The sequence below is a fragment of the Podarcis muralis genome, chromosome 13 (assembly GCF_964188315.1).
Source record: "Podarcis muralis chromosome 13, rPodMur119.hap1.1, whole genome shotgun sequence".
Classification (NCBI taxonomy): Eukaryota; Metazoa; Chordata; class Lepidosauria; order Squamata; family Lacertidae; genus Podarcis; species Podarcis muralis.
In genome coordinates, this window is record NC_135667.1 from 57110508 (window position 1) to 57128541 (window position 18034).

General features: G+C 45.5%; 1 protein-coding gene across 4 annotated transcripts in view; it reads left to right on the forward strand.

Moving 5' to 3' along the window:
- Window positions 1-18034, forward strand: part of TNS3 (tensin 3) — a 92965-nt gene that overhangs the window by 12191 nt on the left and 62740 nt on the right. For 2 of the 4 annotated variants that reach the window (XM_077917678.1, XM_077917679.1), the window contains exon 2: window positions 6332-6415. The exons of 1 other annotated variant lie outside the window; for it this stretch is intronic. In XM_077917678.1, the coding sequence (XP_077773804.1) occupies window positions 6360-6415 (56 nt within the window). In that variant the 5' untranslated portion in view covers window positions 6332-6359. Of the gene's footprint in view, window positions 1-6331; window positions 6416-11734; window positions 11779-18034 lie in introns of those variants that run through there. One more of the 4 variants, XM_077917680.1, reaches the window with a different exon arrangement.

Genomic DNA, 18034 nt, shown 5'->3' on the forward strand with positions numbered 1-18034 from the left:
CCTTGCCATTCTGGTCTGTCTTGGCCTTGAAGACCCATTTGCTGCCAACCAGTCTCATTCCTGGGACTACCGGTACCAGCTCCCAAGTTTGGTTCCTGTTCAAGGAATCAACTTCAGCCTTCATGGCATTTAGCCAAGGCTCAGCATCTTTAGAGGTTAACTCCTGAACCTCTTTGAAGCTTGAAGGTTCCCACACCTTCTCTGAGCTACTAAGAACAGCAGTTGCAGTCTTAGCAAACTCATCAGCAAATCTCTTTGGAGGTCTGCCTTTGGTCGCCCTTTCAGACCTGCGAACCAGACGCAAGTCTTCTGGACTCATCTCCTCTTTCTTAGGAGAAAAATGACCAATGGTGAACAGTGGTTCTTCCAGTTCATTGTCAGACGCATCAGATGGTCTGACTGAGGCCTTTGCACTCTTGTAGTCTGCTGTGTCATCACTCTCACTGACATCAGCAGCAGCGCCGCCCAGTGAACTGGAATCCGAACTCTGATCATCATCATCATCATCATCATCCTCATCATCATCATCCTCAGCAGCTTCCTCAGCTTTAGCTGCTTGCTTGACATCACCTTCATCCTCCTCTGGGTAACTCTGGAAAATTCCCACATTTTCCCCCCACTTAGGATTGTACTCAACACTCCTTGTGAACTTTATGGACTTAGAGTCAGTCATCCATACCCTGTATGCACCTTTTTCGTACCCCATGAACAAACCATGTGCCCCACGCTTCCCAAGCTTGTTGGTTTGTGGGGTGCGTACCCACATGTCAGAACCAAATATTCTCATGTGTTTGGTGTTGGGTTTCTTGCCAAACATCTTCTCATAGGGGGTACAACCAATGGGTGATGACAATCTGCGATTAACGGAGTAAACCAGATTCCCCAAAGCTTCCCCCCAAAACTTATCAGGGAGATTGGCATCATGCAACAAGGTTTTCATTCCTTGCAGCAATGTCTGATTTGCTCGCTCCGCAAGCCCATTCATCCATGGCGATCTGGGGGTTGACATGTCATGCTGGATTCCCTTCTCAGTCAGGAAAGCTTCAAACTGCTGAGAAGTGAATTCCCCACCTCGATCGGAAAACAGACAGGAAATACGTTTACCGTGCACATTCTCCAACCAAGCACAGAATGCTTTAAACTTCGGAAACGCTTGCGATTTCTGTTCGAGCAAAAACACATGAATGTACCTAGAAAAAGAATCAATTAGAACCATGAAGAACCTTGCTCCTCCTAAAGAGGGCGTAAGTGGCCCAACTAGGTCTGCGTGCACTAGCTGGTAGGGCTTGGAAGCCTGCCTGCTAGACTCTTTGCCTTTTGGAGCAACCTTCACCTTGTTCTCTGCACAAGATACACATTTCATATGAAATTTACAGGGTTTGATGTTCAAACCCTCAACCACCTCTGGCATCTTGGCCAGTGCCTTCCAAGAGAGGTGACCAAACCTTCGATGCGCTTCATGAATGCAACCTGCATGAAGAACTTTGTTAGTTTGTGCAACACAACAAGAATCAGCATTAGACACAACAGCAGTGTCATCATAAGTTATATGGAACAAACCATCCATAAACTTTGCATGCAAATAGTCCTCTTTGCCTTTACTGATGACACAGACGCTCCTCTTGAAGGAAATCTGAAAACCACGTCCAGTAAGCTGCGGGACGCTCAGCAAATTGTCCGCAGCTCCAGGAACATACAGAACATTACTGATGGTTGTATGCAAACTTGCAAGTTTCACAGTCCCTTCTCCTGCAATTTGCAACGTCCTTCCATCAGCCAGGTGGATCTCACCTTCCTGAGGCTTGAAGGAGATAAAGAGGTGCCGATCCTTTGAGATGTGGCGGGTACAGCCCGAATCAACAACAAAACTGCCTTTGGCTGTTGGAGCAGCCTTCACAGCAAGCAAACCCTTGTTTTCCACTGGCTTGGGCTTTTGCAGCTTGCCCCCCTGCTGCTCCTGGCCAGCAGACGTGCCTTTAGCCTTTGGTGAAGCAGTGCCAGCTAACAAAGCCTTGTTTTCCACTGGCGTGGGCTCTTCACCCCCCTTCTGCTTCGGGCCATCTGCAGACGCCTGTTTACCTTTGCCTTTCCGGCCTCTGCAAAGGCGATGACCTTGGTTCTCACGAGAAACAGAGCTCTCAGCTGCTGACTCCTTGGCTCCCCCTGGAGGCTGGAATGCTGCCTGGGATGACATCACAGTCTGCTCCCCCTGCAGCTTGCAACCGGTGCCCTCAGCATCCCTGCATTCACTCGCATTCTGGGAAACAGCCAGGACCTCCGATGCAGTCAAACTCTGGGCTGGGACAACTGAGTTGTGAGCTTTCATCAAAGCATACCACATTCCACGTGCAGTGGTGTTGCCAGCCAGCGTCTTAATTTCCTCAAGAGATACGGATAAGACTATTACGTCAATCGCCTTCGAATCATCGGCTTTCCATCTCTCTGTCAGAGGAACTGGGGGGGCCTCACTCACGGTATGCCACACCCTAAACTGACGCAGCAAACTCTCACACCATTTTGCCCAGGTCTGATAGTTGTGGCCATTTAGCTTCGGTGGACACGGAGCTACTTCTGAGGATTGTAAAAGATCCATCTCAGGTCTTTACGTGAGCCCAAGTCTTTATGCCTTCAAAGACTTATTATCTCGGCAGCCCATTAATCACGAACTCCCTGGCTTGGCTCCCAGGCCAATTAAGCCTTGCCGGAGTTCAAAGGCTCCTTGTTGAGGTAAACAGAAAAGCCTCCGCTCTCGCTGCTTTCGCTTTTCACATACCTCTCAAACGCAGTCTGTTGCAGCTTTACTCTCCTGTAGGTGCTGTGAATCTGGGCCCGAAACCTTGTTGTTGGGAAACTGCCAGGGAGATATTGTCCATCATGGCCCCAAGCCGGCTGTCGGACATCCATCGATCTCCCGTAGCCAGGCAGATCCAGCAGTTAGCGACACGAAGCCTCAGAAATAGATTGCCACATTCCAGGCTTGTGCACACTGTTCTTTATCAGCAGAAAACACAGCCAGAAAGCTTGCACCGAAGAAGAGCATAATTTACAGATTTTATTTAGCGTTGAACAGAACAAAGAGAAAACATGACCGTTCTGAGTCAGTGACTCCGACCGACTGAAATCGAAAGGAAACAGCAAGCATAAACATCCTGTGACTAGGACATGCGCAGACTCTGTGACTCTCAAAGCCTGCTCCCTCTTAAGGTGGAACGGAAATATCCTAACAATTCTGCCCAGCTCTCCTTCCTCTGCTGTGGGGCTGATGGCTTCTTCTGCCACCTCACATACTGTCAAAGCCTTTCTTAGGCGGCTGCTCCTTAATTGGAGGTTTCCACTTTTTCTTATAGGGGAAGTTCTTTTTGTTACTGAAATAAAAAATTTAAGGTCTTATATATATATATATATAATAAATGTTCATAAATGTACCAACCAAGCACATACATTCATGTGTGGACCACATGTCTGGAGCAGCACAGGAAGACTGCCCTGGAACCATTTTGACTCCCAAACTGACCAAGTGTTTTCTCTGCAAGGAGGGAGGAGGTGTGGGAGCCTCCCCATTGTCTTTTTGTTCACAAATCCTGTCTGAAGGGTATGTCTGTGTATGAATAGGGTGAGCCTGTGACCTGGCTCAGGAACTAAGTATTTGTCTTTACAAAAGACTGGCCAGGCTCCCCAGGGTATCCAATCAAGTAACCATTAACAGGTAGCCTGCCGGACAGGAGATAAACAACACTCTCAGATTTCTGTTGTAGGTATGTGATGTAGGTATGATGTTTCTGGGGGTGGTCTTGGACTCCAGGGCAGGCAATTTAAAATGTCTATATAAGGGCGGGCACACCTTTGTTCTGGGTCCTCCTCCTTTCCTGCGTGTGGGGGGAGCACCCTGTTGCAACAGATCAATAAAGAGCAGGCTTACCAGCTGCTTTGCTTCTCCATATTCTCTGGTTGGCCTCTGCTATTTTCTCTGACCGATGGAGAACCTGCAAAGGACTCTATAAGGGCTCTTGTGTCCCCCATAAGGGAATCAGGGCACATTTTTGTTTATTACCTTACCCTTTGTCTTCTTGTTCTTCCCCTTTTTTCCTTCTCTGTAGAGTTGTAATTGTGGGACTCTTGTCTTTGTTGTGGTTCCAGTTACATGATTGTTGAGGTGAGTTGTTGGCTCTGCAGGTTGGTCTGCAGAAAGGGATGACTCCTTCTTCCCTAGAGAGGCGGCAAAAGGGTCTTCCCGTTGGAGGAGCCACCAATCAGGAATGTTCTCTTGCTAAAACAAGTTTCTGTTTTTCAAAAAATCAACTGGTTTTGTAGCAGTATCACTTTAGACCAGGGGTCGGCAAACAACGGCCCCCCGGCCCCTGCCACCTGCTCGGTCAGTCCCCGTGTGGAGCTAAATGGCACGGCACTGGTTCGTCGCACGGGGACTCACTTCCGCTATGCTGAAGCGGCTTCCTATTGGCTGCAGGAAGTCACGGACGCCTCTTCCGTGCCTCTTCCGTGCCTCCTCCAGTGTGTGCGGAAATAGCACGTGTGCGGAAATTGCACACACTCCGGCCCAGCAAGAGGTCTGCGGGGGAGTGGGCCGGCCTGGGCTCGGTAAGTTTGCCGACCACTACTTTAAAAACACTTTTTTTTTTAAACTCAATTTATCAATGTGCCATTTGTTCATCAATCTGAACTTCCCACCATAGATATGTTGACTAAGTAATTATCTATCAGTAATTTGTACTAATTGCTTGTCATACATTTTAATAAGGTTTTGAAACATTGTGAAAAGGGTCTTAAAATGCAGTCATTGCTATAAATCATAGGTGTCAGAAGAAGATTCTAGCAATCATTGTTTGAATACACCTGTTTTCCAGAATATATATATTTTATAACGTATCATGCCAGACATTGCAAAGATGCCTAGACTTGTCTTGAATAACTACCAAATCTATTCTCTGAAGGGAAGAAATATCAACACAGAGCTACTTCAAGTTGCATTTGGGCTTCTTTGCTACAATTTATTGCTTTGTTTTGATATTGTTATGATTTTAAAATACCATAAAATACTGGAAAACTATGAAAAGTTGGTGGAATGCAACTGAATCTCAGGATTTTGTAAACTGCCTTGGGAAAAGAGTTAAATAAAATAAAATGAAATGCTGATTTTTCTGTTTATAGGGTGGAAAAGGAAGAATAGGAGTAGTGATATCTGCATACATGCCCTTTGCAGGTGTGTCTGCCAGGTAAGAGGAAGCAGCTCTTCCGCTTGCCTACGTCTGAAGCCCCAACCTCACCCCTTCCAGATGTTTTAGAGTGCCATTTCCAGCTGCCCCAGCAAGTGCAGTTAGTGGTCAGGGAATGTGGGACTCGCAATCCAAATCATGATTTATTTATTATTATTTATTACATTTGTTGGTCACTTTTTAACTTAAAAAGTTTTGAAGTGACTTACAAGATAAAATACAATGGATAAAAACAGTTAAAGTCAGAAAATTTAAAACAATACAAATATAATACAAAATACCTAAAATGCCCATTCAATAACATAATAAGTACAAATGAATAAAAACCAAACACCAAAAAGAATTGATCACATTAGTGCGTGTTTCTCTGTGGAGAGCATTCCACACCTGGTGGGCCACCACTGGAAAGGTCTGTTCTTGTGTGGCACATGGACAAGGGCCTCTGATGAAGACTGCAGGGTCCAGACTCATTCGTCTGGAGGGCACATGGTGAGGTAAGGCTAGATTAAAATACGAAGTGGAGAAGACAGGATCCTACTAAAAGCACAAGAAAAGGCAGGAAGCCTCCAGGGTTAGAATTGTTTTCTGTCCTTGGTTTCAGAGCAAATGTCAGGTGGGTGGAGCATTTCAATAGGGGCAGAAAGTCATTCTTGGCACTCAGTGGAGCTTCAGTTACCAATGCAACTAACCTTGGTTGGAAATGAGGAGAATGTTGCATAGCAATTCCCACCCCCCACTCCTTAAGTATGTAGTTAATTACCCTTCTAAGGTAGAAATGTGCTAATTGATTCTATGACTCATTTTTAAAAATGTGCCTGAGGGTCAGGGCTTGTCTGGTCCTGGTGGAGCAGGGAAGGAAGCATCCACATTTTAATACGTTTTTGGCCAGTTTTCAAAACGAAAAAAGATTCCCAAGGCAACTACTGTAAAAACATCCATGTTCAAACAATAATGGCCCTATCAGATCTAGAATCGAGTGCGTTTGCCAATTAACCCAGAACGTGATTCAGTTGGTGTGAATCTATGAAATATCCTGATTTCAGAGCAGCAAAGCTACTGCCGAAAACAATATAATTTTTTTCCTCCCCTTCTCTCAACAGTGCAGATCAAGCCCTAGATAGATTTGCTATGAAGAAATTCTTTGATGATAAAGTTTCTGCTTTAATGCAACCATCCCAGAAAAGGTATTTTCATTTATCTTCTCATATACTTCTGTTTAGGCAAGTACCATACTTCCCTCCCTTCTCCACAGTCAGAGGGCGGTTTCCTGCATCTTTCACCATCCATTTCACCATCCTTCCCTTCTTGAGGGTGTGTATATTTTGCTGGGCTCATATAAGAGGCAATCTGCATTATAAAAGGTGTGGTTAACCATGTTTTGGCCCAAGTCCACACTGAGGGTTAGGCTGCCCTCCAAGGGCCCTGTGTGCAAAGTGTGCGTATGCACACACACACACACACACTTGCCACACACACACACACAACATGACTACAGACAGGCTTCTTCATTTTGTTTTCCCATCATGGCAACTTTGGGCTTAGGAAGAACCCCCCCCCCCCGCCCCCCCCCCCCGGCCAGTTCTGCCACAGGGTGGGAAAACAGTACTATGAAGGTGCCTGCTTGATCTCAATGGGTCGTTCCAAAGTGCAGGTGCTGCCACGCTAAGCCTAGAATCATAGACTCACAGAGCAGGAAGGGACCCCAAGGGTCATCTAGTTCAACCCCCTGCAATCCAGGATGCTTCAGCCATTTTAGTTCTTCAGAGTTGTTCGCTATACTAAAGTCAGATTTACAGGCGGCTGAAATTGCCTTCATAGTAGCAGATCTTGATTACCAGATCCTGTTGATCATACCAAACAATAAATGTAGCATGAGAACCCCAGTTTGCATGTAAGAAACACAGATAACATATTCATAGAAGTGGTTACAATGCAAACATGACTTGAAGTTATATGACTGGAATATTCATTCAATTTAGGATTAAATTAGTGGGCCTTGTAATACCAGAATGGGAAGAGGAATTAGGGCACAACAATTGGCCAAAAAGAACAGAAGCAATCAGCTTGGCAGCTTGGGGTGGTAACCCTAGTTACCCATCCATTCCCTTCACCAGAAAGCAGATGAGTATTGTAGAACTTGTTTGGAGAGGGAGGCTCTTGCTAGCCATTGAGAGGACAATGTTTGGTAGAAAGCCAGGCCAGGCAGTACATCTGTTTGTCTCTCACTGCATAAAAGCTTTCCCAGTGAGCTGCTGCACTTTTCTCTGGAGACCTACACAGCTGCTGCTGAAGTAGAAAAAGAACAACACATCCCCTCTGAGGCTTTAATAAATATTTAGCCTTGAGAGATCCTTTCCCATTCTGCTCCAGGTCAGCAAATAAATGCAGCATTATTAGGGCGGTTGGGTGTGCTTGCAAACATTGCTTTGAAAGGCACAGATGAGCAGTGCCGTGGGATCGAAAGGAGCAAGATGTTTCCATTGGCCCCTTTGAGAGGATGTGCAATATAAACTGTTCTGATTTTCTCACAGCCTTTCTCTTCTGCAAAGAAGGATCCATGAAAAGCAGAAGCCCACAGAGCAGCATTTGCAGAAGGTGCTTCATGGCAGTAATTGCAGCCGGGGAGGATGGTCAGGGTGGAAGGTGTCAAATGGTGTCTTCAGTGTGCGACACCCCACCCCCCACTTGCAATATAATCATTTTTGAAAGGCTTTGGGAGAAATTCCGTTTTATGGCAGATGCAACTTCCTGTCCATTGGCATACCTGCAATGCCTTGTGCTGTACAGCTCTTCAAACTGTGTCGGGAATTGGGGTTGTACTGGAGCATCCTTCCCCTTTTTGCCATTTGCATATTAAGTCATTACTAATATCTATGAGACAAGTTAGTAATGACTTAATTTAATTCCCATCGGTGTAAGCAGGCCTGTGCAGATCTTGTCTGAGGCCTGAGGCTTGAGTCTTGTTAGAATAAAGTTATATACTGTACTCAGAGAAGAAAGCAGCCTCTCACTGGTGGGAACTGGATTTAAGTGCTTACTAAGTGCACCTAGGGACGCGGGTGGCGCTGTGGGTTAAACCACAGAGCCTAGGACTTGCCGATCTAAAGATCGGTGGTTCGATTCCCCGTGATGACGGGGTGAGCTCCCGTTGCTCAGTCCCTGCTCCTGCCAACCTAGCAGTTCAAAAGCACGTCAAAGTGCAAGTAGATAAATAGGTACCGCTCCGGCGGGAAGGTAAACGGCGTTTCCGTGCGCTGCTCTGGTTTGCCAGAAGCGGCTTAGTCCTGCTGGCCACATGACCCGGAAGCTGTACGCCGGCTCCCTCAGCCAATAAAGCGGGATGAGCGCCACAACCCCAGAGTCGGCCACGACTGGACCTAATGGTCAGGGGTCCCTTTACCTTTACCTTTAAGTGCACCTAATGAATCTGGATGCAATGAATTGTGTCTAGGCCACTAATGGAATTTTCCCCATTTGCTCAAAATAATTTAGAAGAACGGCATTTCCGTGCGCTCTGCCACTCATCACGGTGTTTCGTGCATCAGAAGCAGTTTAGTCATGACCCGGAAAAGCTGAATAATGGGGAGGAAGGATGGGATGCAAATGCTAACAAATCGTAATAGTAACTGCTATCACTTTAGTACCAAAGCAGTTTGAAGGACTGCACTGCCTACTGTTGCACGGGAGTATGAGCAGACTGTGCCTTAAAAAACACGGCCAACTATAGGAAGAGCTTTTTCATGTATAGGTAGAGTTTTTTCTTGAGAGCAGTACATGTGAAAAGGATCTAGGAGTCTTGGCTGACCACAAACTTGACATGAGCCAACAGTGTGATGCAGCAGCTAAAAAAGACAATTCCATTCTGGGCTGCATCAATAGGAGTATAGCATCCAGATCAAGGGAAGTAATAGTGCCACTGTATTCTGCTCTGGTCAGACCTCACCTGGAGTACTGTGTCCAGTTCTGGGCACCACAGTTCAAGAAGGACACTGACAAACTGGAACGTGTCCAGAGGAGGGCAACCAAAATGGTCAAAGGCCTGGAAACGATGCCTTATGAGGAACGGCTAAGGGAGCTGGGCATGTTTAGCCTGGAGAAGAGGAGGTTAAGGGGTGATATGATAGCCATGTTCAAATATATAAAAGGATGTCATATAGAGGAGGGAGAAAGGTTGTTTTCTGCTGCTCCAGAGAAGCGGACACGGAGCAATGGATCCAAACTACAAGAAAGAAGATTCCACCTAAACATTAGGAAGAACTTCCTGACAGTAAGAGCTGTTCGACAGTGGAATTTGCTGCCAAGGAGTGTGGTGGAGTCTCCGTCTTTGGAGGTCTTTAAGCAGAGGCTTGACAACCATATGTCAGGAGTGCTCTGATGGTGTTTCCTGCTTGGCAGGGGGTTGGACTCGATGGCCCTTGTGGTCTCTTCCAACTCTATGATTCTATGATTCTATGTATTGTGGTTGCTTTAATTTATCTACTATGACCGTTTCCCCTTTCAGGTATGCACAATTCTTAAGTGGCCTTCTCTCTGGATCTGTAAAAATGAACACATCATCTCTTTTTTTAAAAAAAAAAGATTTTTATTAAGGTTTTCAAAGTATTACAAAACGAAAAAATAAAAAGAAAAAGTACAAAATAAAAACAGTATCTTTTCATGTCTTATTTTTCATTTGCGTGTTCCCCGGACCTCCTCACACCTCCCTTTTTTGTATCCAGTTCAATTAGATGGTTCAGCAAATCCTTTCCCTCTTTGTTTTTATCCTAATCTTTAATCTTAATATATTATAACTTTAGATTATCCCCTGTTAACAATCCATTTTTACACATCTTTATAACATTACTGCTGAAAACCACTTTACTTCAATCCAACATCATTCTAACATTCATTAATTTTGCAGTATTTCTGTAAATAGTCTTTAAATTTCTTCCAATCTTCTTCCACCAACTCTTCTCCCTGGTCTCGGATTCTGCCGGTCATTTCTGCCAGTTCCATATAGTCCATCACCTTCATCTGCCATTCTTCCAGAGTGGGTAGATCTTGTGTCTTCCAATACTTTGCGATAAGTATTCTTGCTGCTGTTGTGGCATACATAAAGAAAGTTCTATCCTTCTTTGGCACCAATTGGCCGACGATGCCCAGGAGAAAGGCCTCTGGTTTCTTCAAGAAGGTATATTTAAATACCTTTTTCATTTCATTATATATCATCTCCCAGAAAGCCTTAATCCTTGGGCACGTCCACCAAAGGTGAAAGAATGTACCTTCAGTTTCTTTACATTTCCAACATTTATTATCGGGCAAATGATAGATTTTTGCAAGCTTGACTGGTGTCATGTACCACCTGTATATCATTTTCATAATATTCTCTCTTCAGGCATTACATGCCGTAAACTTCATACCTGAGGTCCATAACTGTTCCCAGTCAGCCATCATAATGTCTCTCTTCATCATCTCTCTTCCTGCATTACGTTATCCTACACAGAATTCTGAATTTTGATGCTGGGGGGGGGGGGTGTGAGTTTATTCTGCTTGCAGTTGTCCTTGCTCCTAGCTGTATTAGCACGGGTCCTGATTTCATGCTAATACAAGCTCTGCAGAGGCAGGTTTAGGATTGTGCAACCGGTGCAGCTCGTACCGGGTGCCGTGTTTCAGAGAGCACCACAACAATGCTGTCAAATGGAGTGGGGGAGCAGGGGTGTGTGTGCCAAATTTTAGCACAGGACACTGCAAAATGTGGGGGCCATACCTTTCTCTCACCAGTGGTGGCCATAATCCTTAGAGGAACAGGTGGTAAATAAATCTAATAATTTCATTTATTTGCTTGCCCGACCTGCTCCATCAGCTGTCACACCATCTGTATTGCTTTGGCCTTGGGCACCACTTCCTCTTCCCCTAATGTAAGGAAAGCTCACCTGTGGCCTCCCGGATGTTGCTGAACCCCAACGCCCCTTAGCCCCAGCCAGCGCGGCCAGCAGTCCGGAACACAAACAAGCTGTAGGAAGGCATCATCCAGGTCTTCAGTCTGGCTTGGTGATCTATAGCAGACACCCTATTGTATCCTATTGGATGGGAGTAGAGAAATCCTCACTGCTTGGAGGAATTCTGGGTAGTTTGTGGCATCTGTTCCCCAACTGGAGACCAGAAGGCAGAATCTCTCTAAAGTGAGAGCACTTCCTGAAGATGGAAGACCAGACCAGCTTCTGCTTGCCCACCTCTGGACTCCTGCCACAAGGTAAATGAAACTGAAACGATATCAGTGCCCGAGAACTGTGGGATAATTGCTGTTGCATCAACAGAAGACGAAAGCAAAAGACATCCCTGAGTGGTCTTGCCAACTTCTAATCACATGCAGCTAAGCAGGCACAAGTGGCCTAAACCAAGCTCTTGGCTGGGTAGGTAGCCTGGATGTGCGTTCTAACATAACAGTGTAATCCATGATGCTATGGGAACACCCATTTTTATAAAGCCAATCCCCTTTTTTCTCAGCTTGTCGGCCTTTTCTGAAGGTGTACCAGGCCATGCAGCCAGTTTATACATCAGGAATATAGTAAGTAGTAAGCAGCACTTCAGTCCCTTATCTGCTCCTGGCTAATCTAAAGTTCTTAATGGAGCTCATGTGCGATAACAACCCATCACTGAACAGTTTCAAAGTGAATGTTGTGGGTTATTTGTTTGAATGCCTCCCCCCCCCCCTTTTAAAATACTTTTTATCTTCTTGTTACAAAATTGTACACACAAATAATAAAACATGAGTGACTAACAAAAAAAATGGGTCATTAGGTCGGTAAAATACTAAACATATTAATTTATAATAATGAGGTGATTACAGTAAACCAATAAAACTTGGAAAACACAAAGCAAAGCAAGTCAGTTAATGAGTAGTACCTGCTTATCTACACCATATTGCAATATACTGACAGGATTGAGCCAGCAAGAAATCACAGTGAGCAAGCTGGAGTTTTTATTAGCAAAAATAGGATCTGCACAGGAGTGTCTGGCCTAATGAGCATCACAACTCATCTCTGGAAGGTCTTGCACACATGAAGCAGTTGCTGAGACTGAAAGTCCCCTCCTCTCCAGGTCCGTCCGTCCCCCCCCCCCCCAGCAATCTGAGACTGCACCTCCTTGGCCCTCTTTATGCCTCTCCTGGTTCTGGGAGACCTGGTGGGGAGGGGAGCTTGCCGCAATAGGAGGGAGAGACGCCTGTGTCTCTTCACCAGCCAGACTCATCTCTGCTTCTTGGCCTCCCTCTTCTCCTGCTTCAACTTCTGCCTCTGGGTCTGAACTGCTCTCTGCCCCAGACTCTGCCCGCTCACTAAGCCCTGTTTCCTCTTCAGCTTCCGACACCTCCTCCTCCTCCCAGTCTGCTCCCTCTGACCTCTCATTGTCGTCCCACCACCAAACCCCGGAGCCTTCTTCCCCAGGGGGTTGCCTTAGGGGTTCCCCAGATGGGGTCTCCCAACACTCCTCTGCATCCAACCAGCCTGTGACATATACTCTGTACATATTACTCATCTCTGTGTTGTTTTATTAGTATATTTAATAAAATCATACCATACAGTATAAAAATTATCTTGCTTTTTCTCTCCCCTTGCTACCTTCAATTTTTGTGACAGCTTTTTCATTATGGCTGTTTGCCAGATGACATTATACTAGCATTCAATATTCATTAATTGCAAGGTTTTCCAGGTTCTGGATATTATCGTTTTAGCTGCTGCTAATAAATGTGTTATTGATTCCTTACTTCTTAATTGGTCCATATCTGAAGTATATAAATTATGCTGGGTTATTGGGATTGTCTGAGCTGCAATCCGAGAGATCTCTTCCTTCCAAAATAGATGCATTTGTGGACACACATTTGGTAGGTACCTGTCATTAGACATCCTTCCCAACATAACAGAGAGCTGTTGGGCTTTATATAAGATAGGCACCTCGGTGCTAAATACCACCCTGGAGCAATTGATAGTGAACGTTCCCTAGCGATAGCTGAGAGATATTTATATGGCGCTTTTGTCCAAAAATTGTTTCATTTATCCTCTTCAAAGTTTGTATCCCAATATAATTCCCACCAGCCTTTTAGATTTTGTTGGGGGCAAAATGGGTTCTCAATAAGGGTGTTGTGTTTTACATATATGAATGAAATTAATCTCTTGGTCATTATACTATCTCTTATTACTATCATTTCATATTCTGTTCGTTTCCTTGTAGCCTCATTTTTAATTTTTGTAAATGTAAGAAATGATCTCAACTGATATCCTAACAGCCATGAAAACTGATTATTTTCTCAATGGACTTGCATCTCTGCTGCTGTAAGAGGTTTTCCTTTCCCATAATAGATAGCTTTCAGATAGCTCCAGGAATGGCAGCCGGTCTCACAGATCAGAAGATGTTATGCTTTAAAATGTTAGTTAGTTTCCTTTTTTGAATCTGGGCTTGCCTCACTCTGACTCCCCTCCATTCCATGCTGGAATGCCAAGAGCTGTAACTTACGGAGTTTACTTTTTAATTGTGTTTTTATCTTTCTCGCTGTTGGCTTTAAATTACTGCCCCGGAGCTGCCATGCACAAGCAGAAATGAATCAGACAAGGTTGGCTTGTTGCTGCTTAAGTTTGGTGAAAGACAAAAGCAGGAAGGATTTTAGATGGGAAGTTGTAATCACTCGCTTCATCCATAGGGCTCACAAAAGGGGCAGTTGTGCCTCTGTTGCATTGAACAATTCTAGCTGGCCAGAACATCAGGGGGTGTCATTGAACTCCTGTACCCTCCTCTCCACCCCGCGGTTGGCATCCAGCGCCTGGATTTTCTACCTCCATGATGGCACTTACCCATGGTCAAGCCCGTAGGGGCCCCCTCCCTCCTCCAAAAGCCCCAGGACGTTCCCCACAGAAGAAGTCTACACTGGACTTTTTTGGGAAAGGAAAGGAAATACCATTTGGGAATGACCTTGCAAGCCTAGAGAGTCCTGTTGCTATAAACCAGGGGTAGGCACCCTAAGGCCCGGGGGCCGGATGCGGCCCAATCCCCTTCTCAATCCGGCCTGCGGATGCTCCGGGAATCAGCGTGTTTTTGCATGAGTAGAATGTGTCCTTTTATTTAAAATGCATCTCTGGGTTATTTGTGGGGCATAGGAATTCTTTCATTTTTTCCCCTTCAAAATATTGTCCAGCCCACCACTTGGCCTGAGGGATAGTGGACTGGCCCCCGGCTGAAAAAGGTTGCTGACCCCTTCTATAAACCAACCACTGCTAGATTGCTGTCTGGGTTCCCCTGCTAATTTTGAATCTGGTTTTGCCACAGCTGACGAGGTGTTTAATTGATGTATTGATCTGGACCTTGGTGGTGAGGTCTTTGCTGACAGTGGACAGTACCAGCTCCCGCAGGACAAAATTACACTGATCGTAGGAAAAGACGCCCCAAGGCCAGCATGGACTACTGGAATCGTGTGTAAGGCCACCTGTGCTAGTACCTGGAAAGATTCATTTCACCCCCTGGCGCTGCCCCCCTCTGCCCCTGAGCTAAGGGGGGGGGATGAGCTTGGAAGGCGGGATTGTTGCAGGGCTGTCCACCCACATGACCTTGCCAGGGTTATGGCTGCCAGACTTTGATGCCTTGAAAGAACAACATCCCCGGGAGATGGACAACTCTTTTTTCCAACATAGAGAGCAGCTGCCAGCAAGATGATTGGACACCACTTCCATGCTCCCATGCTGATGTGGTAGCTACTATTGAGGCCCCTAATCTTAAGGGAGCTAACTCAAAATCTCATGCTTCTGCCCAGGGCTCGAGCTCTAAGGAGATCCTACGCAACTGGCCAGTTCCGCATTCCCATGGACTGGAGGCTGGACTGTTTCTGACTGACGGTTGAATAAAAGGTTGATTATGATGAGGCTGAACTGTTAGCGGACATTCGGGACATTTTAGGGCCATCTATGAAACTAGACAATGACCTCTGCTGCAGCTGGGTGGACATGTACGAGCAGAGGGGCAGCATTGAACTGGTTTTCCATGACAGTGTTGCAGAATAACTTCTGGTATCTGATACATTTGTCTGCAAATAGACAGCTCCTTGTTGAGTTAATACAGGCCTGTAAATATGCTGAGTGCAGACACATAACGGAAGTTGGGCTGCAAGGAGAGGAAATGTGAGGCAGAGCGGTAGAGGCAGGGAGAGAGCGAGGTTGAGATCCCAGCGTTTGTCACCTCCCCCAGTAACATCCAGATCTGCTCTAAGAAGCTCCCAGGCGGCAGGCAGTTCTTGGCTCTTCTTACAAGAGCCCCATGAGTCTTTGAACGCGGACAAGAGACATGTAAGGAACTGTCTCTGTTGAAATGAAGTGGGAATTACTGATCCAATTTCCTTATTGGATCAGTTATTCCCCCAAGAACAAACCCAGGTTGGTCTGGGTGTATATAACTGCAAGTAAACATTTTTAATCTAATGACCAGAATGGCTGTAAATATTTTATAATCTAGATTTAACAAAGAGATTGGTTGGTGGGATCCTTGGGAAGAACCACGATGCTTGAATGCTTTGAAGTTGCGGGAAGTGGGTTACGGGCTAAAATAGTGTTGTGTTGCATTCCACCCCAGTCTCTGAGCAGTGAGGGGTTGCAGCAGGCACTTACCCAGGGTCCGTGCTTCCTCTGCAATGAGGTTATTTGCACATGTATACAGCCTGAGCCTACGATGGAGGAGTTCACAGCATTAACGTATTGCTTCTCCCAGAGCCACAGCCTTGGATTCCAACAGAAATCAGGCATCGCTCTGTCTCCCAGCTGCCCAGCCTGCAGCTTCTAGCTTGCACACCCCACTCAAGATTTTTGTCTTTCAAACTACCAGACACGGGAGGGAAGGGGCCCCACTCATTTGTCCTCTGGCACAGAGCCACTTCCTTCGTTACCTTAACAACCCAGGCTTAGGCCGTTACCTCATCAGGAAGCTCGTCTGGCTATTCCTGGAATTGAATCTGTGTGGGATGCAAGAATTGGAAGGAGGCTCGGGCTTACAGCCTCCCCCCCCCCCCCCCAACACATTGTATAGCCTGGCCATTTGTGGAAATGTGTGTTCCTTAAATGTTTTGCAAAAGGGTGTTTCAAAACCATCACGACGGGGTATAAATAATAAAATAAATAATAAAATTATTATTATTATTATTATTATTATTTATTAGGGCCACATGATTTCCCCACCTTCAAGTTTTAAATTACTTCTTTTATCTTCTCTGTTGTTGTTGTTTAGTTGTTTAGTCATGTCCAACTCTTTGTGACCCCCTGGACCAGAGCACACCAGGCACTCCTGTCTTCAACTGCCTCCTGCAGTTTGGTCAATCTCATGCTGGCAGCTTCGAGAACACTGTCCCACCATCTCCTCCTCTGTCCCCTTCTCCTTGTGTGCCCTCCATCTTTCCCAGAATCAGGGTCTTTTCCAGGGAGTCTTCTCTTCTTGTGAGGTGGCCAAAGTATTGGAGCCTCAGCTTCACGATCTGTCCTTCCAGTGAGCACTCAGGGCTGATTTCCTTAAGAATGGATGCGTTTGATCTTCTTACAGTCCATGGGACTCACAAGAGTCTCCTCCAGCACCATAATTCAAAAGCATCCATTCTTCAGCGATCAGCCTTCTTTATGGTCCAGCTCTCACTTCCATACATCACTACAGGGAAAACCATGGCTTTAACTATATGGATCTTTGTTGGCAAGGTGATGTCTCTGCTTTTTAAGATGTTGTCTAGGTTTGTCATTGCTTTCCTCCCAAGAAACAGGTGTCTTTTAATTTCATGGCCGCTGTCACCATCTGCAGTGATCATGGAGCCCAAGAAAGTAAAATCTCTCACTGCCTCCATTTCTGCCCCTTCTATTTGCCTGGAGGTGATGGGCCCAGTGGCCATGAGCTTCGTTTTTTGATGATGAGCTTCAGACCATATTTTGTGCTCTCCTCTTTCACCCTCATTAAAAGGTTATTTAATTCCTCCTCACTTTCTGCCATCAAGGTTGAGTCAGGTGGTTGATATTTCTTCCGGCAATCTTAATTCCAGTTTGGGATTCATTCAATCTAGCCTTTCGCATGATGAATTCTGCATATAAGTTAAATAAGCAGGGAGACAATATACAGCCTTGCCGTACTCCTTTCCCAATTTTGAACCAACCAGTTGTTCCATACCCAGTTCTAACTGTAGCTTCTTGTCCCATATAGAGATTTCTCAGGAGACAGATGAGGTGATCAGGCACTCCCATTTCTTTAAGAACTTGCCATAGTTTGCTGTGGTCGACACAGTCAAAGGCTTTTGCATAGTCAATGAAGCAGAAGTAGATGTCTTTCTGGAACTCTCTAGCTTTCTCCATAATCTAGCGCATGTTTGCAATTTGGTCTCTGATTCCTCTGCCCCTTCGAAATCCAGCTTGCACTTCTGGGAGTTCTCGATCCACATACTGCTTGAGTCTGCCTTGTAGAATTTTAAGCATAACCTTGCTAGCGTGTGAAATGAGTGCAATTGTGCGGTAGTTGGAGCATTCTTTGGCACTGCCCTTCTTTGGGATTGGGATGTAGACTGATCTTCTCCAATCCTCTGGCCACTGCTGAGTTTTCCAAATTTGCTGGCATATTGAGTGTAGCACCTTAACAGCATCATCTTTTAAAATTTTAAATAGTTCAGCTGGAATACCATCACTTCCACTGGCCTTGTTATTAGCAGTGCTTTCTAAGGCCCATTTGACTTCACTCTCCAGGATGTCTGGCTCAAGGTCAGCAACCACACTACCTGGGGTTGTACGAGACATCCATATATTTCTGGTATAATTCCTCTGTGT